Consider the following 26,337-nt stretch of genomic DNA (forward strand, 5'->3'; position numbering starts at 1 on the left):
GGGGATTTTTGCGCTCATCGGCTTGTGCCAAATGGCTGAAGCGGTCGACGAATCATTGAGCATTTCTGGATCTCCAAGGTCGAGCACGAATGTGGGACGGATCGGTCCACGCGTAGAGACCGTACTCTTGGTCGATCGAGCTCTCGCTTCCGCACCGGCAGTCTCCGTTGTCACACAAGATATGCCCGAGGTGTGCTGCAGGAGCTTCATTATCGAATCATGGCTACCGAGTGCAACGGTCTGAATGAGCAGCTGATCTTGGCCGTCCGTTTCTCTGACTGAAATCAGTCATTCGTGACGTTGATATGTCGGATTGGAGGTAAGGTAGGGTATGACTGCTGGGAGCGGATTGAACCCTGGACTACGATTGAATATGCATGAACGAGGGCCCCATATTAACTGGCCGGCAAGAACGGACACCCACCCGCACTCGAGTCATTCCAAGCAAACGTCCAGAGTCATGCTTTTTCAATAGTAATGGCTATGGCGAGCACGAATATTGCAAGCACGACCTAAAAGGATTTAGTCAGTGATGAATGACACATATCACCAAGCAATCACTTAACTAGAGTTGTCAGGGTTCCAGCACATTTAATCTCCCATCCACCAGCTACTGCATTACCTCGCGCCATTTCACTTTGGAGGCGGAGATATCGAATGGCACCCAGAACGGAAAAACAAATTGCAGAGATATGGCATACACAAGAAAGTGGTACGCTGATGACAAAATAGCCCAGTACTGGATTTGGGGTAGGACTATGCTGCAAACGCATGAGTTGAGCAATCTGACCAGCAGGATACGTCAGTACAGATTGAATAGTGATATGGAACTCGGGTTTCTCGTGGTTCAAAGGTAAGCTTACAATGACACCGAGCATTGCAAAGGCCTGGCCAGTTCGGAGGTAGCCGAGATAGGTTCTTTCGTTGGCTGCATTTCCGGAAAGACCAGGGTGACCATCAGAAAAAATGAGGTTTGATGGCAAGACCAAGATGTCGGAATGAGTGCAGAAAGCATACCTAGATGATCACGGCAGGCAACATGAGGGACAGACATGAAAATGTGTCTTTTCCACCATCTGGACAACTTGTTGGAGCCATGACTAGTTCCAGTGATGGTTGGAAATATAGAGGGATTATTTGAGTCATGGAGTTCTAGAGCTTCCTGGTCTGAAGCTGTGGACAAAGTCCTGGCCGCAGAAAGAATACTGCTCGCATCGTGGGTATCATGATTGTGATGGCCATTCTCAGCCATCTACACTGACAGGAAAAACGAGTGAGATGTCCACAGGATGATGTTGGGTCTTTCGACCTCGTTCACTTACCTACCTAGTAGGAAAAGTACGAAATATGTGGTAGATCGATGCCGTTAGGAAAAGGCTTGGATGATGGTTGCCCAATTGGCAGACCTGACTTTTGCAATCGCTTGATTATGCAGATGGCATTGTGTCAGGATGCAGAAGCAGGATTAGGCGATTATTCAAAACGTGGACTTGGGTTGGTGATAGGATGATGCCAGATGATGCCTGAGGCGTGATTCCAGGATTTCGAAGGTGCAATGTGGGAAAGAGCGACACGAGGATCTTTGAGTTCTTGGGGAAGGCATGACGTGGTTGGTGGGAACCCGGTGAATTGCTCCTTCCCTCGGCAACAGCCTGGACGTTGGACTTGCTTCACCAATAACCAAAGCATAAGCAACACCTAGAAACCATCCTCGAGCTGTTAGTTAGGCACTAACCAGCACTCGCCTAGGCGCTATCCGGGGGCTTGAATGCACTATGACGGCACCGGAGCGGCCCAGCTTGACCTAGGTCTCCTTCTGCTTCTTGCCAGCCACGAGGTTTGATATGATCGAGTCCCAGACTCCCAGCCTCCTCCCTCGGTTTCAACATTCTCACAATCTCTATTCCAGGCCTGTCCTCAGAATATATAGCCCTTCTCTGGAACTAACTTCCTCACCTTTTACTTTAGTTCTTTGCCTGTGCTCCCTCTTTGTCAACTCTCTGCGGGCCCCGCCTGGTCAATTCTCCTCCCTGGTACCGAGTCTCCAGACAATCCAACCCACGAGGTGACTAGCCACCCTGCGCTCCAAGCTCCATCCAACTCGACCCGGTTGCCTTGCTCAAGATGATCGGTGGATTTCTTTTTGCCTCATGGCGAATCGCCGAGATCATTACCCTCATTCCAGTGATTGGTATGCTGGTAAGTCACTCTTCACCGCCCACATTCCCCGCTTGGGCTCACAATCCCATCAATAGGCTTGGTTCGTTCATGGCTTCAATGAGAACAATCAATTGACCCCCAACTTCATCCTCGTTCTATTCATCGTTGCGATTCTTGCCTGCGCCTGGGCCATTGCGACACTTGTGCGACTCGGTTCAACTAGACGGTCGGCGCTTTTCGTGGCCTTCATCGACCTCTGCTTTGTCGGCGCCTTCATTGCTGCAGTCTGGTATCTGCGTGGTATCTCCAGAGCAGATTGCTCCAACTTCTCCAGCGGCTCCATCTACATCGACCTTGGTCCCTTTGGCTATTATGGGCGGAGCAGTGGTTCCTCGTGGGCACTCAACATCAATAAGAACTGCGCCATGCTCAAGGCTTCCTGGGCATTTGCCATCATGAACACCATCTTCTTCTTCATCACATTCATTCTCGCCCTCTTCCTGCACCGTCATGAAAGAGTGGTCGTGACCAAAGAGGTTCGAAGAAGACACAGCCACGGCAGCAGGAGAGGCCATTCACGCTCGGGATCAAGAAGAAGTTCTAGCCGTCGTCGGTACTACGTTTAAGACATTCACATGCGTCTACTGACGTCTTCCACGCAATAATGGATACTTTGCAGATGAAAGACTGCTCCCGAAGAATTGAGTTAACGAATTTCCTACTTTCTGATCGACGGGGGATGGAGATCCGTGTATAAGCGATGCAGCGAGTTTCTTGCAACTTGAATTGATGATAATGCCATCAACATTTCCCTTCCTTACTCGCTTTCTGGGGATTATCCCGTCGCTGAGCTATGCAGCTATGGCAGATGGACTTCAAAGTGGATATGATAGCGACGGAAAGAGCAAAATCTACCGAGATACACATGCCGGGTAGTTCACAGCACTACCGAACTAAATTCGTATTTGATTGATAATTTGGAGAAACATTCAGATGAAACAATTAGATGAAACAATTAGATTCCTATGCGCCTTCTAGCATTTGGCCGTGTTTCGGCTTTTCCTCAACACCTCGTACCTTGCAACTGTATGTTTGCTGAACCGTGTTGATCTCTAGAACGGCGGCCTGTGACTGTACAATAAATGTCGCTTTCCCGGCTTACCAAATCAAAACATACTATATGTACAAGGAACTTAGCCTAGTGCACGCATAGTCATTTCAACCCTTGATATCATGGTTAGCTTGAATTCCAAGACAGCGACAGTTTTGTAACTCACACTGCAAATGTCCCTGCGCTCACAGGCATGGCTCGGGCAAGTGTGGGTCCAATACCCTTCCAGAACCCACGAGCACCCTCGGCTTGCCACGTCTTTGCGAAACAATCACGCATGGTCTTGTACTTCTGGTCCTTTCCGAAGCCATCGCTCTGCATTTTGCTCTTGATGACGTCAAACGGATAACTGGCAACCCAGAGTGCTTCACCAGCTAGACCACCATAGAAGGCGACCTTTGGGGATGAAATCTCGGAGCGCTGGACGTTGTTCCGCTTCATGTCTGCGTTCATTAGATATTCAAAGGTCAAGAACCATACACCATAGGCTTGTGCCTCGCGATATAGGGTGACGGCCTGGCCGCGATAAAGTCCTCCAAAAACGCCACCCCCAGCGGACAGCTTCTTGATACAGTCCAACGGGCCATTGTATAATCTATTGGCGCCGTGAGGCTGAGTCTGCAACCTGATTCTTACATGTTCGATGGGTCCAGAAAGCACCGAATTGGTCAGGCCTGCGAACGCGCCAGCGAGATAGTACTGCCCATATGACAAGGTAGCGGGTCCTGCAGGGTTGGCATGCAGGTTCCGGTCTTCGAAGACTCGTCGAGCATAATGAAAAGCGCCGAATTGAACAGAGACGCAAGCGCCAATCCCGATCAGGGGGGTTAAAGTGCCTTTGTAAAAAGCCAGAGGCCCTTCATTCTTGAAAATCGAGGACGCACATGCTAGTGCATTAGGATATGTTGATGTTGTTTGTAACCGAACCTTGATGATGTCTGCTGATATGAGAAGACGTCCTCCAGATGTGATGTCCAATTGAGAATGAGCTTACCAAATGGCTGGCCTATGTCGCATAGTTAGTGGCTGATCTCTTCAATTATCCAAGAGCAAAGCCCTCCAGTCGCACCCAGATATACCATTGGACAGGATATTGCAATGTCAATCCCAAGATTGCTACCAGCAAGACTCACCGAGAAGAACTTGAGCAACACCCCCAGCAGCACCGGAGGCCAAATCTTTGGCCGTTCTAGCCCAGCTACCAATCTCGGCCTCTTTCGCTGTAATGTTGTCGACGTCTCCCATCTTGGGAAATGGGAATGGAAGCTGTCCTCTCCAACTTCTTCCAATATAACTTACCCTGCTCAGCTCCTTCTCATGACCTGAAGCTGCGTTGTAAATATGAGCAGGAATGTTGTGACTTGAATATTTATTGCTCGAGCTTTTTCTCCGGGCACGCAATTATTCTATACGACGCAATGGCGGGCGGGACTTATTGCCTAATCAAGGATCAATTTACATTAAACTGCGTCTCTCTGTGAATACTCTACCGCTTGTCTTTGCCATTCAAGCTTGTGGAACAATCTCGGCGCAAAGTGCATCTTTCACTCTTCATGCTTCGCCGTACAGGACCAAAAAAGTTCTGGTCGGGAATCGGGATGCGCCATGGTGGTCACTATCATCAAATCGCAATCACCCGATATGTGCTTTCACGCTCCTTGAACCATCAACGATTCCCAGTCGGTCAGCTGCGAGACATCGGTTCTGGCACTACAGCATGCGTAAAGCCCTAAGTCAAAAGGTATCCCTGCATTGTCCGATCCTATCAATCAAAGGTCGCTAACAACTCCGCAGCTGCTTCTTCCTCGACAAGATCTCTGCTTCCTTTGCGCCTTTCGCTATGCCCTCAGACCACCACCTGCCCATCGGACTCCAGTAGCCCTACGACGAGCTTACCAGTCATCCGCAACTTCTCGTCACCCCGGCGTTGCAGCTGCCCTCCGCGTCGAAGATGAGGACGATACTTCCTCTTCCCATCGAGGAGAGTTACTTGGCTGGCGGTGTCAATGCAAGCATGTTAACAAACCCAGGAGAACCGACTGTACAGTATGTACAACTCCACGGCCACAGAGACCACCGCTTGTTTACGAAGCAGACAACCCACCTCCTCCGCTGCCACCTCCTGTTGCCCCATGGCCCACGCCACAAAGTAAACCCCTCCCCGGATTAGACGGCAGGAGTCCGCCTCACTCCTCCCTCGCTTCGATTGATCAGTCGCCTGCCCGATCCAGTCCATCGGTCTCGGAAAATGTTCTCGGGATACTAGGAAGCGCACCCGATCGAGGTAATCGGCCCTTTGCGGAGAGATTTGGGAATAATCAGAGTGGGAGGCGAGGAAGATTTCAACAGTCTGATGCTGCTTGGCCGGAATCGCGATTCAGTCGTAGGCCTCCAGTCGAGTCCAGGTATAGGCAACAGAATTCGTCTGAGTCGCGAGATCCGGTTTCCAGAGATCTGCCTTTCCCGGTTCGACGTGTGACCCCGCAAACTGAGGCACATGTGAACCCTGGACGCTACCCTCCCCAGCGAGGAAGCAGGGATGAATCTTTTCCCCTCGCGTCCGAGAGACCCCCTCGTTTCAGAGAGCTGCAGAACAGGCCAGGTAGAGATCCTGCTTTTGCCGGGCAGTCCCGCGTTGAAGGCTTCTCAGAACGTACTGGCATTAGCCGGCCGCCGATTTCTACTCAGCCCTTGCAGCAACCCGAGCTTGCCAGTAAGAGGTCAACAAATCTTCAATGGACCCCCATGGGTGGTAGTGCCCCCAGAGAGAGGGAACTACGAGATCGAGCCGCTAGGGATGAATCACGGGTCAATTACCCACATTCACGGAACGATGATCGTGTTGGTCAGAATGATCGATATGGTTTCGAAAATCGCAGAACTTCTCAACGAGGCTCTGGCGAATCTTGGTCTACCAGAGCCAGAACCGGGTCTCGATATGAACCTCGTGTTTTGTCAACCCCTGGCGTGGAAGCGGTTGAAGAGCCCGACCTCTCTGCCGAGTTTGATGTGAATAGCGTGGAGGTAGACAGCAGCGATTACGACAACCTCAGTCAAAGTGCGCGTAGACGTGCCATGGAAAAAGCCGCGAACCGCCGAAGTCGTGTTTACGAAATCGAAGAAGCTGAGGAGCCCATGCCATCCTTCCGCAATTCTTCCGTTCGAGGCCCAGAGAGCAGAGACCGAAGGAGCAGAATATCCCGCACGATTGATGACGATGACGATGACGATGTTTACACGCCCAAAGCACTTCGTGTTTCGAAGAGCTCTCAAAAGAAATCTTCTTGGGGCAATAACCACGAGTCTGAGGCCTTTTCCCAGGGTGGAGTTCAGTCACGCAGCCGGCAACGGGTCAGCAACAAAGTCAAGGCTCAAAAGGGAGCTGCATCACATAGCGTGGTTCGTCCCGAAGTTCACTTACCCGAATTTATCAGTGTCGAAAAGTTAGCCCAGGCCTTGAAAGTCAGACTCGATCCATTCATTGCTCAGCTAGAAGAGGAAGGATTTGAGGGTGCAAGGTATGATCACATCCTCGATGCTAGCACTTCCGCCATGTTTGCAGATCTCTATGGTTTCGAACCCATCATACACACTACCGAGGATGGAAAAGATCTTGTAGCGCGGCCCCTGCCAGAGGACATGTCTGTCTTGCCGCCTCGACCTCCCATTGTTACAATCATGGGACACGTCGACCACGGGAAAACCACCATTCTTGATTACCTGAGGAAATCCAGTGTAGTTGATTCTGAGCACGGCGGTATCACCCAACATATTGGTGCTTTTTCGGTCACAATGCCTGGGTCAGAACGGAACATTACTTTCTTGGATACGCCAGGACATGCTGCTTTCTTGGACATGCGTCGAAGAGGCGCCAACGTCACAGATATCGTCGTTCTAGTCGTGGCTGCGGATGATGGGGTGATGCCTCAAACCATTGAAGCTATCAACCATGCCAAGGAAGCCGGTGTGCAGATCATCGTTGCCATAAACAAGGTTGACAAAGAAGATGCCGATATTGAACGAGTCAAAGGAGATCTCTCCCGACATGGAATTGTGGTCGAGTCTTACGGTGGCGAGTATCAATCAATCCCGGTGAGTGGAAAGACTGGCCAGGGAATGGCTGATCTCGAGGAAGCCATTACTTTGCTTGCAGACGTAAACGACTTTCGAGCCGAAATTGATGGGCCTGTTGAGGGCTGGATCATTGAGAGTAAGGTGACGGCTGCTGGTCGCGTTGCTACAGTACTTGTGCGTCGTGGCACTTTGAGACCAGGTAATTTTATCGTGGCTGGTAACACATGGGCTCGCGTTCGCACGCTGAAGAATGACTCTGGTCAATATATTGAAGAAGCTCCCCCTGGAACTCCTGTCCAGGTCGATGGGTGGCGAGGCACAGATCCTGATGCTGGAATGGAAGTCTTGCAAGCCGATAATGAGCATCACGCCAAAGAAGTAGTCGACCTCCGCATTGAGAAAACTGAAGCTATGCAAGCCACGACAGAGGTGGCATCGCTGAATCTTGCACGGACTGAAGAAGCAGAAGCCCGAGCCAAAGTTTTGGAATGGGAGAAAGAGCAAGGCTATCACCAACTCGGATACAAGGCGAGACCTCAGGACAATGAGGGGTGGGTAGAGAAAGCATCTGCTGGTCCCCAACGAGTGCACTTCGTCATCAAAGCTGACGTTGCTGGGAGTACGGAAGCTCTGGTTCATGCTGTAAGCGCGATAGGCAACAGTGAAATCATGGCGAACATCGTCCATAGCGGTGTCGGTGAGCTTACGGAATCCGACATCAAAATGCTTGCAGCCACGGGCGAAGGTGGTTATGCCATCTCCTTCAACCAATCAGTCGACAACTCAATCAGACGACTGGCCGAGGTAGCTGGACTTCCAATTTTGGACCATAACATCATTTACAAAGTCACGGATGATGTCACGGAAAAGCTTTCGGCTGCGCTACCACCGATCGTCAGCCATCGTGTGCTTGGAGAGGCTGAAATCGGACAGTTGTTTGATTTCACAGTCAAGAAAAGGGTGATAAAGATTGCTGGATGCAAAGTGACCAATGGAACCATCAGCCGGGCCCAAGCTGTGCGAGTTCTGCGGCATGGTGAAGTCATCTATACTGGTAAGTCATCTATTATCCATATTTTACTCTCATTGTACTGAGAAACAACCACAGGTATGCTTGAATCGCTGAAACACATCAAGAAGGATGTTACGGAAATGCGCAAGGGGACCGAATGTGGAATGGCATTTGAACACTGGGAAGATTTCCAAGAAGGCGACCAGGTCCAATGCTTCGAGGAGATCAAAGAGAAGCGGACCTTGTGAAGTCACTAAGCTTTACCGGTCCCTAGGTTTCATCCAAAGGCGCGCCTTTGTCGTTACAAACAAACCCGTCAGAACATGTTCTCACCATGCCTCAATCAATCCCCTCTGATATCAACACATCAGGCGCTTTCATTCTTCATGTCCGACCACCATACTCTGACTGCAACGGTCACTGACGCCTGTGCTTGTGGTGCCAGGTACCTTGGTGTATTTGAAGCAGTTGCAAGCATCTAGTCCTGGATGGCAGTCAGCCATCCAGGATGATAAATGAGCACTCAAGATACATCCTTCAACCCCACAGTTCCCAGCTCCATCATATCGACTTCTTTCCGATATAATACTCTGGGTATGTCGTCTTATAGCCAAGCACCCAACGGCCCAGGAATGCCATACTGATCAAGAAAAACCGGCTCACCCAGATACCGAGCCATTCGTTAGGTAATGGTAGGGCTAGTGGGGTGTCGGCTTTGTGGAGAAACACAATCAATTGGAAGAAGCTTGGAGCGATTTGGTGATTCTTGCAATCATCTAGATATCCGAAGAAATTCCTGAAGAATCGTTGTTCGCTGTCATGATCCTCTGGGTCCAGCTGAACATCCATGATCAGATCCTCAGTCCTCGATCCATTCTCGAAGCGATGATACCTGCACGGCTCCACTGCGGCGGAGCTTGAGTCTCCATCTGCTGATAGCGTCGCCCACGGTCTCGACCCAATTCCGCGCCAGAAGATTCCTTGACCCGACAAGACTTGGAATCTCTCGGTCTGCTTGATATGGTAGTGGAATGGTGGTTCCAAGATGCTTGCGCCATGTTCCTCTGTGGTTGGTGGTATCGTATGTCTCATGGCATATTTTGACCCCGCGCCATGGAAGAACACCTGCGACCTCCCTCCCTCGTACACTACCGGATTCTTGGCTGCATTGTTTGTTCGGGGCGGATTCGTCCCACGTAGAAAGGAAAGCATATAGTACTCCCTCCTCTTTCCCAATCTTGTTGTTTGTGTATTTTTAAGTGTTCTAAGAAAGGATTGCAGATCTCAGCAATTGTTTATGATGTAAGGGGTATGGTTGAGTGATAGAGATATGCAGAGAGGTTTGCTAGAGAAAATCGAGACGACTGAACCAGTCGACTGATGGACGGGTTCAAGGCTGTATTATTTCTTCAGATGAGATTCAAGGGGCATGCATTCCAAAGCTCTAAGAAATCAGCATAACTCATTCTAATATACATTTTGTACATTATCCTGTCTGGGTGACAGTAATCGCCTTGGTTAGTAAACAAATCAGCTTGAAGACACAAATCATCACCTCCACCTGGCTCGCTCTTCAAGTTTGTGCAACCCACTGGCACTGAAACATGTGAAATTTCCATCTACAGGAAACCCACAGCATCGAGAAATGCCCGAACTAGAAATACCTTCATAACAACTCCATGATATCTCAGTTTGCTGGTTATATCTCCCGATCTGCAGGCACACTAGGCGTAGGTTACCAGTGTCCTAATCGGGAAAAATCGGATGTAATGGTAAATACATTGGTTTGAGGCACCCATGAGGCTAACAATCCCTTAGCTGAGTCAGATTGGACGGGATCTCAATAATCTCATGTATGCTTAACGTCTAAGAGTAGATGCTACTTAATATGATCACGTAGTTGTTAGCACCTAGATTCCAGAGGTCAGCTTAGACATCCAGCGGGAAATGAGTAGGGAGAAAATAGACAATTGGTGCGCGGCAACGTTGATACGCTTACGAGTGCAGCCGACACGAAGGAGAACACGACGAAAATCAGACGACTCGCATCAACTTGCCCCCTGGAGACTAGGCATGAAACCCGCCGAGGCTGAACACGAATGACAGGGGTCTCGTTACAAGCTGTACGAGTACATGCATGGTATGTTCCAACCTGGTTACGACTGCACCCACCAGGGAGGCGAGCGAGAAAATAAGCATTGGGAAGTACATTTGCTTGGTTAAAGCTTGAGTCGAGGTGCATATTTGAGGAATGTCTCTTTTTCTTTACGCTCAGCTCGGGCACGGCGTTTGTAAAGCTTCTGGGCCAATAGTTTGGAGCGATGCCTCATCCTTCGTGTTTTGGTCAATTGCTTGAAGAAGGTAGTGATGGTGCCAGAATCACCAGCTTACCGTGAGCGAGTACATTCATTTATTCGTTCCATGACAGCCTTCCTAGCACATCCCTGCATCAATGAATGCCTGTCCACATGATACAATCGCCTCTTCGTTCGCTCTAGGCTTCCAGCCGAGCTCTCTAGCCTTCACGTTTGAGAACTCTTTTGGGGGGCCGAGCTCCGGGATCGCACCTTTCAACGAGGGCATGAAATAAGACAGAGCTCTCACAAAAAGATCTGGTAAAGTCCTGGTAGGGGCCTTGGAGGCTTTGTATCCCAGCCCTGCCTTCAACATACTACTGATTTCGATCAGGCTGACCGATTTTCCCGCAACACACAGATACCGTTGTCCTTTGGCTTTTTCATTCGAGGCTGCGAGAAGGTGCAACGTAGCCACGTCGCGCGCATCCACCACGCCGAACCGGATGTTTGGAACGGCTGGGAACCTACCCTGGAGCATGTCTTTGATGATGTCGCAGGTCGTGGATTCGTTTGGGAGAAGCAAAGCGGGACCGAAAATACCAACTGGATTCACTACAGTGAGCTCCAGACCACCCCCTTCCCGGTCGATGAAGTCCCAGGCAACCTTCTCTGCGAGGGTCTTGGACTTGGCATACGCCGTGATATAACTCCCCTTCCCATCTGGATCAGACCAGTCATCTTCGTCGAAGACCTTACCACTCATATACTTCGTGCCGTAGGATATCGCGACTGCTGATGAGGTCAACACAACGCGTCGTACTGTGCCGGATGATTTGGCAGCTTTCAGAACACGTAGTGTTCCGTTCACAGCGGGTTGAATTACTTCGTTTTCGTCTTTTGGCTGAATGCTGGGAAATGGCGACGCCACGTGTATGATGAGGGAAGCGCCATTCACGGCTTCTGCCCACCCGCTGTCGTTTAGTAAGTCGGCTGTGACGAAGGAGAGTTTCTGTACTTCGTCCGCAGTATTGGCCTTTTTGAGAGCCTGGATGATAGCGCTTCTTTTGCTCTCTGATCTGATCGTCGTGCGGACTGTGTAGCCTGCTGTAAGAGCCTGGGAGATACAGTGCAGTCCGAGGAAGCCAGAGCCTCCTGTCACGAGGACGATCTGATCAGTGTCGGGTTGCATTGGAGTAGTGTTCCTCTTGCTACAGGTCTCTTAGTTCAAAAGTATTGGTTTTCGAGGTGAGCTCCGGTGAAGGACTTGCCGTGGGGAGCGATCCGAGAAATAAGGGTCTACTCTCCCAGGAGATAGTTCGCCAGTTGGTGTTATAATTTCTCAGAAGGCTAGCAGCACATGGCTTGGGAACACTCGTACCAACACTCTCTCGGAGTGCAAACTCTGAGCTGATATTCACGAAGTTAGGCACCAATGATTGAGTTGAAGTTCAAACTTGAGGCTACCGGTATAAGTGGCTTCCATCTCTGTGGAGCTGAAATACCCATTGGGACTCGATTATGCATGCGGGTTTAGAACACGAGGTTGCTTGAGACTAAGTCGGGACAAGGGTCTAGGGTTGGTGGACTGAATTGAAGGTTGTGACAAAGTTGTGCCCAAGTTATACATGCTTACTTCTTTAACTAGATTAGAAATAAACTGCTTCAACATCGCGCCACTAAAGCACTAGCTTCTCAGCAGCCATGGCTTTGTTCCTAGTATGTGAATCGAAAGGATGGGTGATCGTCGCCCATGTTTCGCACTTCATCTGCTGACTCTTGCAGGCGGTAGTCCCTCTGGCCAGTCTCCCTCAATTTATTCTCCCTCATAAGAATGAAAAGCATTGCCGCACAAGACAAACCACACAGCCAGACACATGCTAGCCCCACACCGAACCCGACGGGGTAAGTTGGAGCCTGCTTGGGTAGGAAAATATTTCCCGCGATGATTCCCCCTGCATTACCAATGCCTAGTTGCATCGCGCTTCCAACAGCTCTCTTGTAGTGTCCAGCCAAGTTATTGCTCAGCCAAACAATCGTGATTGGTAAAGTTATGTATGAACCACTGGTAATGGCGAAGAGTGCAAAATAGCGTGCTCCTACTGGAACGGACATCATGGACAGCAAAATAGCGAATCCAACAGTTGTGATTAAGCAACCAAGCATGGCAAAGCCGAAACGATGCTTCAAGCGATCTGCCAACAGGCCTGTAGAGACAGACAAGACGCCAGCAACTGCAAAGATTGGGATACTCATAACTTGAGCAGACACTGAAGTATAACCCATCTGGTTGAGAATTGTAGGCGTGAAAAATGAAATAGAGTACGCAGTCGTGACTGTTCCCAGGTACGTAGCAGCACTGTGAAATATTTATCATAAGTCAATGTCTTTCTCGAGCCCAAGCATAATATCAAATTGTTCAGGACTGGAGCGGTATACAGGTGTTTACTTACCCGAGGTAGATCTTGAAATCGGCGAAAATCCTGTACCCTGTCTTTTTGCTCCATACACTCATCTTTGCGTCTGCTGTGTCTGCCTCGAGCCTATGGATAAGGTAGGTGCGTTCCTGATGTGTGAGAAATTGTGCGGTTTCTGGCCAGTCTGGAATGATGAAAAAGCTGGTGATGGCTACAACAACTGTGAAGATGCCTTGAAATGAGATTGTCAACACAACTCTGAATCTAGAATGGCCATCTCACTACCTTCCAATATGAAAATCCACCGCCATCCTTCGTAGCCAGAGATACCTGACATGTGGGCTATGCCGTAGGCCAAAAGCCCACTGACGGCGCCAGCGAGGATGCTGGCCGAGAAGAAGATATTGACTCGCAGCTGTAGTTCGTGCCGGCGATAGTACATCGAAATGAGATATACACAACCAGGATAGAAACCGGCTTCGAAGACGCCTAGCAAGAACCGGCAAACGACCAAGCTTGCATAGTTCCGGCAAAACCCCTGACCGATGGTGACGACTCCCCAGGCGAATATGATGAAGCTGAGCCACAACCGTGGATTCGTGCGCTTCAGTATCAGATTGCACGGAACTTCGAGCAGGCAATACGGTACGAAGAATATGAACAAAGCCACGTTAAACTGATTTCCGTGCATGTGAAGAGATTTTTCGAGGCCAAGGATTTTCACGTTTCCAATGTTGATGCTATCAGAAAGTCAGTGGCCTTCTAGTTGGGTGAACGTTTGTTAATGGAACAAGGTTTGGCTTGTCCAGAGTATCTAGATTGTACCCACCGATCAGTAAATGCGCAAAGGAAAAGAACAGAAAGTATTGGGATGAGCCTATAGTCAATCTTCCTGACCAACTTCTTTTGTTCTTTTAGAGTATATGACTGAAGGATCTCATCATGCTCAGATCTGAGGGCTTCGACGGTAGTTGAATTTTCGAGGTGAGATTTTTCAATCTCAAGGTTGCTGGTCTGTGTTGCCATAATGCTGGAAGATTGAGACGAAGAATCCTTGAGACAGCAGAAGTGTAGAATGGCAATAGTTCTGTGAGAATTTGAGGTCTGTAGCAAGTATCAAAGCTTCAGCTACTGGACTCAAGGGGGCCGAGGCACCAATATATAGACGACGTCAAGAGCAGAAGCGGCTTCATCGAGGCTTGCCCTACTTCCGTACTCAAGAAATCTCCTCATGGGGATCAAGGGAGAGGATCACTTACTGAACTAACCACTTCGACCAGTTCTAGATCTGTTCTCGCTGAAGGGAGTGGCAAGCTTGGCGGCATATGAATGCGTACTATCAAAGTCTGGGCCAGGTCTCGATGATCGGCTTCAGACCAAGGCACTTGCTTCATACGAACTTTCGTGATCCTCATCCGGGATCATCAGCTCTACCCGTGGTTCCGAGTTGATCACAATCTTTTCCAACTACTCCCATCACGATGGCGGGAAGGCCGGGAGCGGAGGACGATAGCCTTCGGGAAGCCTCCCGACTGTGACATTCTATTCGTCCGACAGCACTACTCTCAGCCGAGCATTTGAATTACAGAACACGCCTTCTAGTCGTTTGTCGACTAACAGTCTGATGCTTCTCATCCCTGTGCCCCACGCATTATTTACTGACCCATCGTGCCGAGTCCGGTGGCACCATGAAACCCGCAATATCAATTATATCAGACACAAGGCTGCCGACCATGAGCATCTAGAAGAGTGTAGTGGTTATTGCACAAGATGAGCTCCGTTAAGCTACTCAAGACCCCTCGACAGGCCTGTTTAATGATTTCAGGACTTCGTTCCCTACATGGCGTTCCACAAAGAATCCGGCAACGACGGATACACTGCCCTCAACATCCACTTCAAATCCCAAGGCGACCGTTCCATTCTACACGACACCAGCCTCTTGTCCAAGTAGTTCGAGAAATACCTATTCTAAAAGCGCTGACCATTTCGGCTGCTTGCGTTGGCTTGACAACGACCGCGTTTCTGCTGTATAATAGTGCCGGTGATGGAGCTTTGAAAGGAAGTGCGGCCAAGTCCACTTATGCTACGAAAAAGGAGATGGAAGAGGTAACAGACCATGAATTATTCTAGAAATTGACATATCAGCTGATGTGACTGGATGCTATCAAGGCAATTCGAGCGATTGAGCAATCTATTGGAGAAGACTCGGTTAGCATAGACGATGAAATTCTTCGCGCTCATGGGTATTCTGAGTGGGCAAACCACAACATCGATAAGCTCCCAGTAGCAGTTGTTTTCCCGTCAACAACTGATGAAGTGTCGAAAATGGTCAAAATCTGTCAGAAGTTCAAGGTGCCTATGAGTAAGTTGGAAAAAAACCGAATACTTGGTAGATAAGAGGCTTTTCTGATGAAGACAAAAGTACCGTTTTCTGGCGGCTCTAGTATTGAGGGCAATTTTGCAGCTCCATTTGGAGGTATGAGCTTTGACCTGGTCAATATGAGCGGCATTGTCGAGCTTCATGCTACAGAGTATGTGCCTTTCCGTGGTGCGAAATTGTTTGCACGGGAATTCTTGCTGACACCGATTGCTCTCGATATAGCATGGATGTAGTCGTACAACCATCTCTATCATGGATGGACTTGAACGAAAAGCTCAAAGACACCCGGCTGTTCTTCCCCATCGATCCCGGCCCGACTGCCAGAATTGGCGGCATGGTAGGCACTAACTGTAGTGGAACTAATGCAGTACGATATGGAACAATGAGAGACTGGGTGGTCAATCTGACCGTCGTATTGGCGGATGGAAGTATCGTCAAGACTCGTCGGCGACCAAGGTAGCCCGTCATCCAAACAATCACGTTCCTCTGCTTATGTACTGACTCAAGAATTTAATAGGAAATCCTCTGCCGGCTATAATCTGTCCAGCTTGATTGTTGGTTCTGAGGGAACTCTTGGGATTGTTACCGAGATTACCCTGAAACTCGCACCAGTGCCTGAAGAGACGGGTGTTGGTGTTGTGACTTTCCCGACTATGCGGGCAGCAGCTGAAGCAGCTATTGATATTGTTCACAAAGCTGTACCAATTGGAGCAGTCGAAATTCTTGACGATGTGCAAATGAGTGTGATCAATCGGGCTGGAAACACTGACAGAACATGGCAGGAGACACCAACACTCTTTTTCAAGTTTGCAGGATCAAAGCATTCAGTGAAAGACACCGTTAGCCAAGTTGGCAGCATTGTAAAAGCAAGGGGTGGCAGTGATTTTGAATTTGCAAAAACTGAAGCGGAGCAGAAGAAATTGTGGTCTGCAAGAAAAGAATCGCTATGGAGCATGTTAAGCTTGAGGACTTCCGGGAGTGAGGTGTGGTCTACCGACGTGGCGGTCCCGCTCTCAAGGGTGGCAGACTTGGTCGGTAAGTAATACTTCCAAAGCTATTGGTTGCTCTAAATGTTCTTGAGGAAGAGAGAGAAGTCTAACATTCACACTGCAGAGGTGTGTAAGGAAGAAATGGACAGCCTAGGGCTTTTTGGCAGCATGCTGGGTCATATTGGCGATGGCAATTTCCATGAAACCATCTTATACGATGGCAATACCGAAAGGCAGAAGGTCGAGAAATGTGTACACGACATGGTACGACGAGCGCTGGAGATGGACGGTACTTGCACGGTAAGCCCTTCGCACCCTCCAAATGTAATCTTACCTGATTTCGAATCTTCAGGGCGAGCACGGGGTTGGTCTGGGAAAGAAGGAGTTTTTGTTAGAAGAGCTCGGAGCTGGAACATTGGAAATGATGAAAGCGATCAAGAGGGCATTGGATCCATCTTGGTTGATGAATCCTGGCAAGATTTTTGATGCTTGATATTGGTGCCGATATACCTTGGCGCAAATGCCACAACGTCTTATCATAATAGCCCGCAAGGACGTGTGAGTGGATCTCTAATTGAAGGTGACTCAACCATGTATGTGTATGTGGATCATATCCCCAACACCTAATCGCTGGCAAAGACATGGTCAAAGCTCTCCCATATCGATCCAGGTATTGTACCATCACCGAAGGTATTTTGGAGGTTGTGCATCAGCAGAGTTAGCTCGTTATCTTGTTCGGGTAAATGTGAAAACTCTACGCCTTCTTCTCCTCCGAAGCCGTTGTGAGGCTGCAGTGCTATATCCCAGTTTTCTGAGAATTGGTCCTCAAATTGACCTGGTGTCTGTGAATGATCTAAACCACTGGTTGAAGTATTTGCTGCTTGATTCATATGGTTGGATGGTTGGTCTGTCTCAATGGAAGAGTCCGGAATGAACTTGTTAGCCTCAAAACTGCAACATTGAGACCTCAAACTTGAAAGGGGCAAGGAAAGGGCAAAAACAAACCCTGATGTATCTCGATGGCACGCTGCCTAACTTTCTGCAATGTCAAGCCGCACTCGCCTGCCATCTTATGATTGCGATCGATGATGTCAATAGTTTCGTGACAACAATTCCAAAGGAAGTCGAGCCTAGATTGATCTATATGCTTTCTCATACTTGGGCTGAATTCAGCAAGGATCAGGATCATGCTAGCTGTTATTATGTCTAGCGCGACTCTTTGTTAGCTACAGAACTGTTCTCAGGTCTAGCAAACGCTCTGACTTACAGAATAAAGCATACCACCAGGCTCCGAATAGGTCTTCTTCGATCAGTCTGCTGAGTACTTCAACAAGCTCTCCTGCTGTATTGAAGCAGGCGAAAGCGCAGTGGGTGTCAAACGCAATACAAGCGCTACTGCGATCTTGCAGAGTCTCATACTGAGACGGCTGGCAAAATCTTGAGAAAGAAGGGCGATAGAGCATCAATTTGACGTGCAAGTATCTACTCAACACGAGCGTGAGCCGAGGTCAGTCGTGGAAGAATTCGAATATAGGGTTCTCACGTACCGTGAATGAAGGACACATCTTTGGCGCAAAAATTGGCGAGGCACTTCATTGTCATCGCCCCCTGCTTTGTCCCATCTCAATATGGGCGGAAGTTCATTGCAAAATGCCGAGAGAGAGGTCTCCAGGGAAGCAATAGAATCGAAGCTTGGTTCAGTATTCAACCGCTTCGAGAATCGTGCCACATTCTCGTTTTGCACTTGTGGTCGGTACAACATATGCAGAATCCGACCCAGAAGTTCACAAAGCTTTACATTTGATACTGCAAAAGTCGTACGCGAGACAGCACTTTCTGGTTGCAAACATTGATGTGGTTCAGTAGTAAGGTTCTCGTCATCAACAGCCGAGAATAGAGGGACTTTCAAGTCTCCAAGGAGATATGGCACGCGCCCCAAAGTCATGTTAACAATTCTGCATCTGCATTTAGTATTTTCGACTTCTCAAAACAAATATCTTCCTACCTGTCCATCAGCACACATCCGTGCCACGCTCGGCGCCGCATTTCGACCTCCAGTACAGTATATCCCGAGTTGTTGGCATCAAGATCCAGGCCCATACCTTGTGCCATCCTGAGAGCCAACCCAGCGATACCCCAGCATCGCATGAGGTACTGAGTACTCTGGAGGTAGATAGTCACAAGAAGTAAAGTTTGGATTGCAGCAAGACCATTATCCAGTAGCTTGATTTGAAGCAGCTCATAGACTTTTCCCATGAACTCATAAACAGGTTGTGCATCTCCCAGAGGGACGCTGGGTGAAAACTCGCATCCAAGAGCAAAGATCGTGTTCAGAGCACAATGAAAAAGCTCTTCCGGACAGTCTCGACCACCAAGACCAACACGTGGCAGTTCAGCATTACTATTATCTGCAGATGTACCAAGCCATAAGTCCTTGTAAGCGGCGTCGAACGTGGGGTAATGGAACCAAGGGTAGAAGAGATGGACCATCCCATAGCAACTGTCTAAAAGATGATCTGCTAGGGCTCGTGCTGGAAGAGAAAAACGGCGGAGGTCGTTTAGAGATGTGCCGCTACGAGCTGCAGTTGTCTTCTCGTATACACCTTGCCGGGATGGTCTCCCTGCAAGGGTTCTTGGATTTGCCAACCTTGGCGAATCCCACAAGACCTGTTGCTGTAAAGAGGCAATGGATGACTGGCCGTAAACCAAACCTTTCGGCGTTTGTGGGCGCGACTTTAGCGAAAGAAAAGCACCCATGGCGTTCATCAGGCTCTTTTCTTCCATCGAGCATGGCTTCGCGCTAACAGATTGTGAGATCACTGCCCTAGCGCGGCTATGTTCCAGCGCTTTCTGCTCCGTTGCAAGCTGTTCCTCCCGCTGGCTAGTAGTTTCTGTGGAAAGGCTCACGTCAAAGGGGTGTTGTTCCATATGTCCTGCGTCCAGAAGATCCATTGGGCTGAACAGAGCTGGTTTAAGCAGCAGCCACCTGCCGCTTTCAGTATCGTCGTTGCAATCCTCTAACCTTATCGTAGAGTGGCGCAACGATGTATGCTCTTCCCTTTGCCCACTCTGTACGCTAATACGATTTAGCGGGCTTAGAACGCTAGCCACGTTCAGAGGTTTTGTAGATTCTTCAAGTTGTTTGATCCGATCGTGGAGAGTTTTGATATATCTGAAGCATTAAAAACCCCGAGTTGAACCAACACACAGAGTGGAGTGTGGACTCACTGTCTTTGGCTGAGATTGTGATTAGAATTCGTGACTGTGCTATAAACACACTCTGACTCTTTCAGGCCTTTCTTTCGACACTTGTCGCACATCGGTTTAACGCCATTGCATCTAACCTTTCGGTCTCTGCAATTTTCGCATGCCAGTGGGACTCGAGTACGTTTGTGTTTTCCAATTTCGGTCCTGAGCATCTGAAGGAGATCTGATTAGTCTCTCAGCTTTCATTACCTCACAATTCATACCTCGTCCGAGGCAGACATTCTTGAACACCAAGGTTGGATCCTGAGTAAATGTAGAGAGGCTAAACATTAAGTAAACCAGCTGTAGAAATGCTGTGTAGCAACTGCTCGTAGAATTGCTGATGCTCAATATCATTCAATAATTTCCGAGTCTGACAAGTCTGGAGTGAGCTCATGGTTTTGTCAATTGAAGAGAGCAAGCATTACAAAAGAGCGAAGTCCGGAATATGCATAATCAATTCATGTTTGGTTTGTGACAGAGTTCCTTAAGAGTAGGTACCTGCCTAGGTAAGCAGGAGCATCGAATTCATGCTCCCCGCACTTTAGACCACCCCTCCAAGACCCTATAAGCTGTGGGATGGAAAAAGCCCAGGCAGAAACGAGAATCGGGTCCTGTGGAGCGCTACGAATAGCTCTAATCATTTCATTTTGGCCAAGGTACCTCCGGCGCGATCATCAAATGGCCGTTGTGGAGAAGCCGGGGCGACGGAAGGGTAAAATCCACCCGTTCTGTTTGAAGTGGTCTTTCCCCGGCTAGCAAAGTCAAAATGTTGATATAGCGACTGGTTTGCACATTCGAACCCCCGGACATGCAGCAACACCTGCAAATCTTAGATGGGATGATTCATTGCTATGATTAAGCAGAAACATCAAGATGGGTGGGTGTCTATCATTCGCAAGGTTTTAGACGTCGATAGACCATAAACCCGTGCATGGTCCAGCTCGGCCCGACAACAAGCAACTGCCGCTTCTGTAGTACAGTACTCGGTAGGCTTTCACGTCTTTGGCAAGGTTGAACGTCGGGAAGCACCCGATACATAACAAATGCCCCGGAGAAATACCATCATGACAAGCCGACCCGATTGTTGAGATTTATTGGGTGGATAACCGTTTCCGGGTCAAGGTCTGAGCACTTTGCCAGAACAGAAAGCGTCTGATCAGACCGAAAGAAGATATGCCTTACAGACTGCCATCGGCGGTATTTACTGTCTTTCATGCTAAGAGTCAAACCAGGATATCATTATACCGCCGTATGATACTAAAGACTGATGCCATAGCTCCACATTTCTCATTGGTAGACAACCCCCTACTTGGAGGCAATACTCATCACAAGAGAAACATTCACAGCCAGTGAGTCCATATCTCAAGGAGTCCTTAATATGGGAATCTCAATCTCCAGGCTGGCGCATGGAATTTGGCATTATCCTCCGACCATCATTCAACCTCTTTGCGAGTGGTTGTTTGGTTTATCCGAGACCTCATCGAACCAGGATTTCCGAACGGTGTTCTGGTCAGCGTTGTGAGAGCCATTTTTAATGATCCGACGCAGGTTTCGATGCTGGATGAGCAAGAAGCTAGTTTTTTCAAAGGAAGGACGGACAAGTCGCTGTGGGTCTCTGACGAAATTTTCCCCTTGGGGAAGAATAATCTTGCTGAGGTCGTCGTCAAAGCTGTCCAGCAGTTTTCATATGAGGACATATCACTGCCAGACGTATCGGCCGTGCATGTTAAGGGGGAGTGGATAGGTCATAGAAGAGGTGAAGGGAGCAAAACCGCTGGCGCAGAACAAGTATACCGCAACTTGATGGAGGATTTGCAATCCGACATCGTGATGATATATCTCCACGGAGGTCAGTTCTAGTAAGTACCTTTGTGGGAGAAAGTTCAGAATTTGTGCTCAATGTTGACAACATCACAGCCTAAGGGATGCAGCATCAAGACGAGAAATTGCTCACGAGCTGACTCAACGTACTGGAGGCCGATGTATCTCAATCTCGTATCGACTGTCACCACAGCACACCTTTCCTGCAGCCGTCCTGGATTTGCTAGTGGTCTATCTGTCTTTGATTTACCCCTCATCGAATACTCGTCAGCTCCCAGTCCCACCGAAGAAAATTTGTCTTTGTGGAGACAGCTCAGGAGGCAACATCGCCATTACTTTGCTACAGTTAATTCTGCATCTCAAGAAATCGGCATCTTCGAAGGGCCCTATGGTCCATTGGAATGGTAGAAATGTCGACCTTCCATGCCCGGGCGCTATCTGCACACATTCAGGATATCTTGATCTCACTAGATCCCTACCATCTGAGCATGAGAACATCAAGTTCGATATCATCCCGTCGGCAGCAGATCCCCCAGCGCCGCAATCTAGATACCTGAAAGATGCAATTTGGCCTCCACTACAATCCCGACACCATGTTTATGCCACTGATATCCTGCTTAGCCATCCTTTGGTGTCACCACTAATGGCTGAAGACTGGCGAAACTGCTCAACAAAGGTGTGGCTTAGTGTAGGTCAGGAATGCCTTGCAGACGGTAATATCATTCTCGCCCAGAGGATGGCCGAAGGCGGCATGGATGTGTCACTTGAGGTGTATGAGGGAATGCCCCACGACTTCCTGGTTCTCCTCCGGAGCAGTGACTGTGGACAGGAATGTCTTCATCGATGGGCAGAATTTGTAAAGCTGGCATGCTCAACAAGCAAGCCATCTATTGACAATCGCGGGTTTGGCACTGCTTCGATACGTAAGCCAGATGGCAATTGGACAACAAAGGACGTGCGTGGTATGCAGCCTCAGCGCAACTCACAAGACCTCCTAGCAGGCATGAAGGCTAAGATACAGTCTTGGGGTGAACCTTGGTCAAGGTAAGGTTCATAATGCGCAGATGGCAACCTCGGGAGCGGCATTGCTAGTTTCGGGAACCTTCCGAATCGGCAGATGAGTGCGCTCCCATGATTCACGCAGGGCATGGACGGTCCGCGCTACATAGAACGCCGACTTCCCGATGTAAATAAAATGTATTCGCAGTATTATGTGAGGGTTCACCTACCTTGTCCGGGTTTCCGTGTAGATCATCTCAGGACTATAAACACAGAGAACAATAATGTTCTGTAACTTCCCTTCAAATATGTAAAGCACTCGTCGATTTTTTTTTTTCAAACCACCATCTGTTGCTATTACCCACCAGAAAGCTGCATAGTCTTCAACAAAGAAATATTGATCACATACTGCACCTATGGTTTTTGAGGTCGCGATCATTGGGGCTGGCCTGGGTGGCCCTGCCCTTGCTCTAGAACTGCTTGAAGTGCCAAATGTCAAATGCACTATCTACGAGCTCCGAGGTGAGGGATATGAACAAGGTCAACATATTTCTCTAGCTCCCAATGCGCTACGCGTGCTGGAAAATATCGGAATCCTCGAGAAACTGCAGAAAATGGGAAACAGCTACGAAGATCTTCACCTACGCAATGCTAGTGGTGCACAGATTGTAACATTTCACAACGGCAACAAGGATGGTTACGGATTCAGTGCAATGAGAATCCATCGCCACCACGTTCAAAGGGTCTTGATCGAAGCATGCCAGGCGAAAGGTGTCAGTATTCGCCATGGCATGAAGATTCAAGGTATCAGTGAGGACTCATCAAGTGACGAGGTGGAATTGACCTTCGCCAATGGTGAGACTGCGTACGCAAGTTTTGTCGTTGGGGCAGATGGATTGCATTCGATTGTCAGAGAACATGTTGTAAAGGAATCGACCTCCATTTATGCACATATGATAGGCGTAACTGGTTACCTGCAGAAACGCCAGTTACATCCATCGGCCAACTCAATTGGGCTCCCTTCACATTTCATAGGTCATAATGGTTTCATCGCCATCATGCCATCAGATGTGTCGGGTAATGAAATCGGTTTCTTCTCGACTATGGACTTCGGAGAAGAGAGGTCGAAGCAAGAGTGGGATGAATTATTCAAAAACAAGGACGCAATCAGGTCCATCCTCCGTGAACGCTTCTGCAAAGAAAATGGGTGGTGTGAGCTGGTAGATTCCCTGTGCAAGAGTGTTGGGTCTGATACCTTGTGCTCCTGGCCGTAAGTATCTTTTTTTCTAGTCCAATAACGCTGGTTGACCGATACTCCGTTCCCAGATTCTATATTGCGCCTCAGCTGCCAACTTGGAGCACCCAAAGCGGTCGTGTTCTCGTGATTGGTGATGCAGCACATGCCATGATCCCAACAGGTGGATTGGGCGCGTCGTTAGCATTTGAAGATGCAGAATGTCTTGCTCTGACGTTCCGACGACTAGGTCGGTCAAACTTTGATTTGGATGCGGCACCGAAGTTACTCAAAGTATGGGAAGGGCATAGAAAGCAGAGATTGGCTCTTATACAAGACTTTACGAACAAAAACAGGCGATTAAGGCAACCGGGTGGAAGTCGATTTTCACAATATCTAAAGGAGTGGGCTATTTGGCTTTTCTTCTTGTTCATCGGAAAGGGTGGGCAAGCGGAAGAAATATACAGATACGATACGGCGACGTTCCAGCAGCTTTTGTAGATGTTGGTATTTTAGCTCTACTCAGATGGAGTCATTACAGTTGTTGAAACATGGGTTTCTAGAAGAGGATTAGATCGTGCTAGGGCCCAAATAGAAGTCCACTGATCACTCTTGTTGAATCATATCAAGCCCGTCATGTCAATTATTGCTCCTAGACCTCCAGCCGCCATGGTAATGGCAGAGAAGATGATCATTGGGCCATATTGACTTCCGTAACCAAACTTGAATGCACTTGTCAGCATTGGCAAATGGAGAAGAGACTGAGACAATGGCCCTGATGCAACGTTCCCGATGCCACGTCCCGCAACAAAGAGTGCAAATACGAGAGATGAGTCGGAAGTGTGGGTCGTGTCTCTCTCAACAATCTCCCCGATCACCCCAGGCCAGCTCGCTGTCATGCAGCCTGTAAAGAACCCATGGGTAAACCCAAAGCAACAAAGTAATGCGGATGATGCTGAGAAGCCCCAAAGTAGTGCAGCACCACTCGTTGAGCCGAGTGCCGACACGATAATGATGCCCCTTGGAGAGAACCGATCAGTAAGTGTGCCCCCTGCAATACTACCGAGGAGTGTTCCAACGTTGAGTAGAGACACAGAAGTGGTTGCAACAATCTCGCTAAACCCCATAGAACGCGCATATGATGGCAGATAAAATCCGGGCAAATAAGAACCAAGGCCCATCAGAATATTCGGAACGCAGAAAGTTAGAAACAGGGGTTTCATGGTGAACTTCAGACGAGGTCTGTAGCGACGAACGTTCTGGGCTGCGGGGAGTCTCGGCCTGAGGAAGAGCAGGCCCGCCGCAATAATTATTAGGTCGATGATTGACCACACTCGGAATGTGGTCCGAAATCCGTAGGTGCTGAGCAGCCAAGAGATAATGTATGGAAAAACAAGACCAGAAAGGCCAGACGCTCCCCAGCAAATCCCATATGCTAGAGCTTTTTTCCGAACGAACCATTCATCAAGAAACAGAAATGTTGGATAGTAGAGCATACTGCCTCCCAATGCGAGAAGTACACCTTGTGTCGCGATGAGATCGGTGACATCTTTGGCAAAACTTGCGCCCATGAGAGCGGCACAAGTAAGAATGCCTCCAAATACCATACACCGCTTTCTGCGATTAGGCCACTGACGAAGGAGTGGAAGCAGCACCGGAGAGCAGAGAAACAGCAAGCCAGACGATATGGAGCCAACTAGAGGTAAATGTGCGTTTGAGCTTTCGAACTCGGGAGTTCTAGAGTAGAACTCTTGGAATACTCCGTAGGAGTACACAAACCCCCAGACCAGTCCCTCAAGCATAAATGCTCCTAGAAGGACTAACCACGCATTGGCTCCTCGATCTGTCGGAGGGAGGGCGGATCCGACTGTCATTTGATCAGGGATATCATCCTCTTGATCCTGTGGGCTGACACGATGCCTGAGCTCCAAATCTTGCGAGGCATCCATGGTGGATTGTGGAGTGATGCAGATAATGACGATGATTTACAAGTTCGATACAATTTCAAACGAACTCGGGCCAGTGAATGGAATATTCTGCATACTATATGAGACCTTTGGGAGAGGATTGTGAAGTCGGAATGCGAGACGGAATGAAGCTGGTGGTAGTGAACATATGTAAGGCAGGTGGCCCAAAAAGGGACAAAAGTTCCCATGTTCCTTGCTTGATATCGCGTACTAGTTGACAAGCAAGAGCAGTAATTACAAAGCGAGGACGTCATATTGCGCTTACTTTCGGCAGCCATCGCGAGGAACTACCTACCGAGTTAGTTATCGATTCTGCCCGCAACTATCCTTCTTGTTGCAGCACTGGCAATCGATGAGTGGCACAAGATCTTCGCGGCAAGTTGGAATCGTTCCGTGCTGCGCGACCCGCATAGCAAGATCGACCTAGCCGGAAGTATGATCTGACTACAATTCGGGAGCCATTGCTCTCACAGTAGCAGCGACTGAAGAAAAACAGAATTATATTCATGGCGACGAGTCAGAGATTTGGTAGCTCGTGAACCGAGGCTCGTTGCGGACCTCGGGTCTTGCACACCATTATAGTTTCGGCTGTCCCCGAGTGGGAGATACAAAGTAGGTTGGTTATGTCTT

The 26,337-nt window shown here is 48.8% G+C and overlaps 9 protein-coding genes across 9 annotated transcripts; 4 read left to right on the forward strand and 5 right to left on the reverse strand.

Annotated features, from left to right (window-relative positions):
- Window positions 1–2,193: 2,193 nt before the first annotated feature.
- On the forward strand, window positions 2,194–2,786 carry LTR84_003570 (uncharacterized protein; the record flags this gene model as incomplete). The annotated part of the gene is made up of 2 exons (XM_064847158.1): window positions 2,194–2,199; window positions 2,256–2,786. The coding sequence occupies 2 exons, from the start codon at window positions 2,194–2,196 to the stop codon at window positions 2,784–2,786; spliced, it is 537 nt and encodes a 178-aa protein (XP_064705511.1).
- Window positions 2,787–3,433: 647 nt separating this feature from the next.
- LTR84_003571 (uncharacterized protein) lies at window positions 3,434–4,516 on the reverse strand (the record flags this gene model as incomplete). The annotated part of the gene is made up of 3 exons (XM_064847159.1): window positions 3,434–4,212; window positions 4,266–4,277; window positions 4,405–4,516. The coding sequence occupies 3 exons, from the start codon at window positions 4,514–4,516 to the stop codon at window positions 3,434–3,436; spliced, it is 903 nt and encodes a 300-aa protein (XP_064705512.1).
- Window positions 4,517–4,988: 472 nt separating this feature from the next.
- LTR84_003572 (uncharacterized protein) lies at window positions 4,989–8,605 on the forward strand (the record flags this gene model as incomplete). Its single annotated transcript, XM_064847160.1, has 3 exons — window positions 4,989–5,012; window positions 5,066–8,399; window positions 8,454–8,605. 3 exons carry the CDS (start codon window positions 4,989–4,991, stop codon window positions 8,603–8,605), a joined length of 3,510 nt encoding a protein of 1,169 aa, XP_064705513.1.
- A 2,185-nt stretch (window positions 8,606–10,790) lies between these two features.
- On the reverse strand, window positions 10,791–11,843 carry LTR84_003573 (uncharacterized protein; the record flags this gene model as incomplete). The annotated part of the gene is made up of 1 exon (XM_064847161.1): window positions 10,791–11,843. The coding sequence occupies one exon, from the start codon at window positions 11,841–11,843 to the stop codon at window positions 10,791–10,793; it is 1,053 nt and encodes a 350-aa protein (XP_064705514.1).
- Window positions 11,844–12,367: 524 nt separating this feature from the next.
- LTR84_003574 (uncharacterized protein) lies at window positions 12,368–13,166 on the reverse strand (the record flags this gene model as incomplete). The annotated part of the gene is made up of 2 exons (XM_064847162.1): window positions 12,368–12,937; window positions 13,161–13,166. The coding sequence occupies 2 exons, from the start codon at window positions 13,164–13,166 to the stop codon at window positions 12,368–12,370; spliced, it is 576 nt and encodes a 191-aa protein (XP_064705515.1).
- A 2,538-nt stretch (window positions 13,167–15,704) lies between these two features.
- LTR84_003575 (uncharacterized protein) lies at window positions 15,705–16,930 on the forward strand (the record flags this gene model as incomplete). The annotated part of the gene is made up of 4 exons (XM_064847163.1): window positions 15,705–15,904; window positions 15,966–16,483; window positions 16,562–16,737; window positions 16,790–16,930. The coding sequence occupies 4 exons, from the start codon at window positions 15,705–15,707 to the stop codon at window positions 16,928–16,930; spliced, it is 1,035 nt and encodes a 344-aa protein (XP_064705516.1).
- Window positions 16,931–18,438: 1,508 nt separating this feature from the next.
- Window positions 18,439–19,389, reverse strand: LTR84_003576 (uncharacterized protein; the record flags this gene model as incomplete). The annotated part of the gene is made up of 1 exon (XM_064847164.1): window positions 18,439–19,389. The coding sequence occupies one exon, from the start codon at window positions 19,387–19,389 to the stop codon at window positions 18,439–18,441; it is 951 nt and encodes a 316-aa protein (XP_064705517.1).
- A 3,533-nt stretch (window positions 19,390–22,922) lies between these two features.
- LTR84_003577 (uncharacterized protein) lies at window positions 22,923–24,241 on the forward strand (the record flags this gene model as incomplete). The annotated part of the gene is made up of 2 exons (XM_064847165.1): window positions 22,923–23,776; window positions 23,833–24,241. 2 exons carry the CDS (start codon window positions 22,923–22,925, stop codon window positions 24,239–24,241), a joined length of 1,263 nt encoding a protein of 420 aa, XP_064705518.1.
- A 119-nt stretch (window positions 24,242–24,360) lies between these two features.
- Window positions 24,361–25,689, reverse strand: LTR84_003578 (uncharacterized protein; the record flags this gene model as incomplete). Its single annotated transcript, XM_064847166.1, has 1 exon — window positions 24,361–25,689. One exon carries the CDS (start codon window positions 25,687–25,689, stop codon window positions 24,361–24,363), a length of 1,329 nt encoding a protein of 442 aa, XP_064705519.1.
- Window positions 25,690–26,337: the final 648 nt, after the last annotated feature.

This window comes from Exophiala bonariae, assembly GCF_035927105.1.
Source record: "Exophiala bonariae strain CCFEE 5792 chromosome Unknown scaffold_16, whole genome shotgun sequence".
Classification (NCBI taxonomy): Eukaryota; Fungi; Ascomycota; class Eurotiomycetes; order Chaetothyriales; family Herpotrichiellaceae; genus Exophiala; species Exophiala bonariae.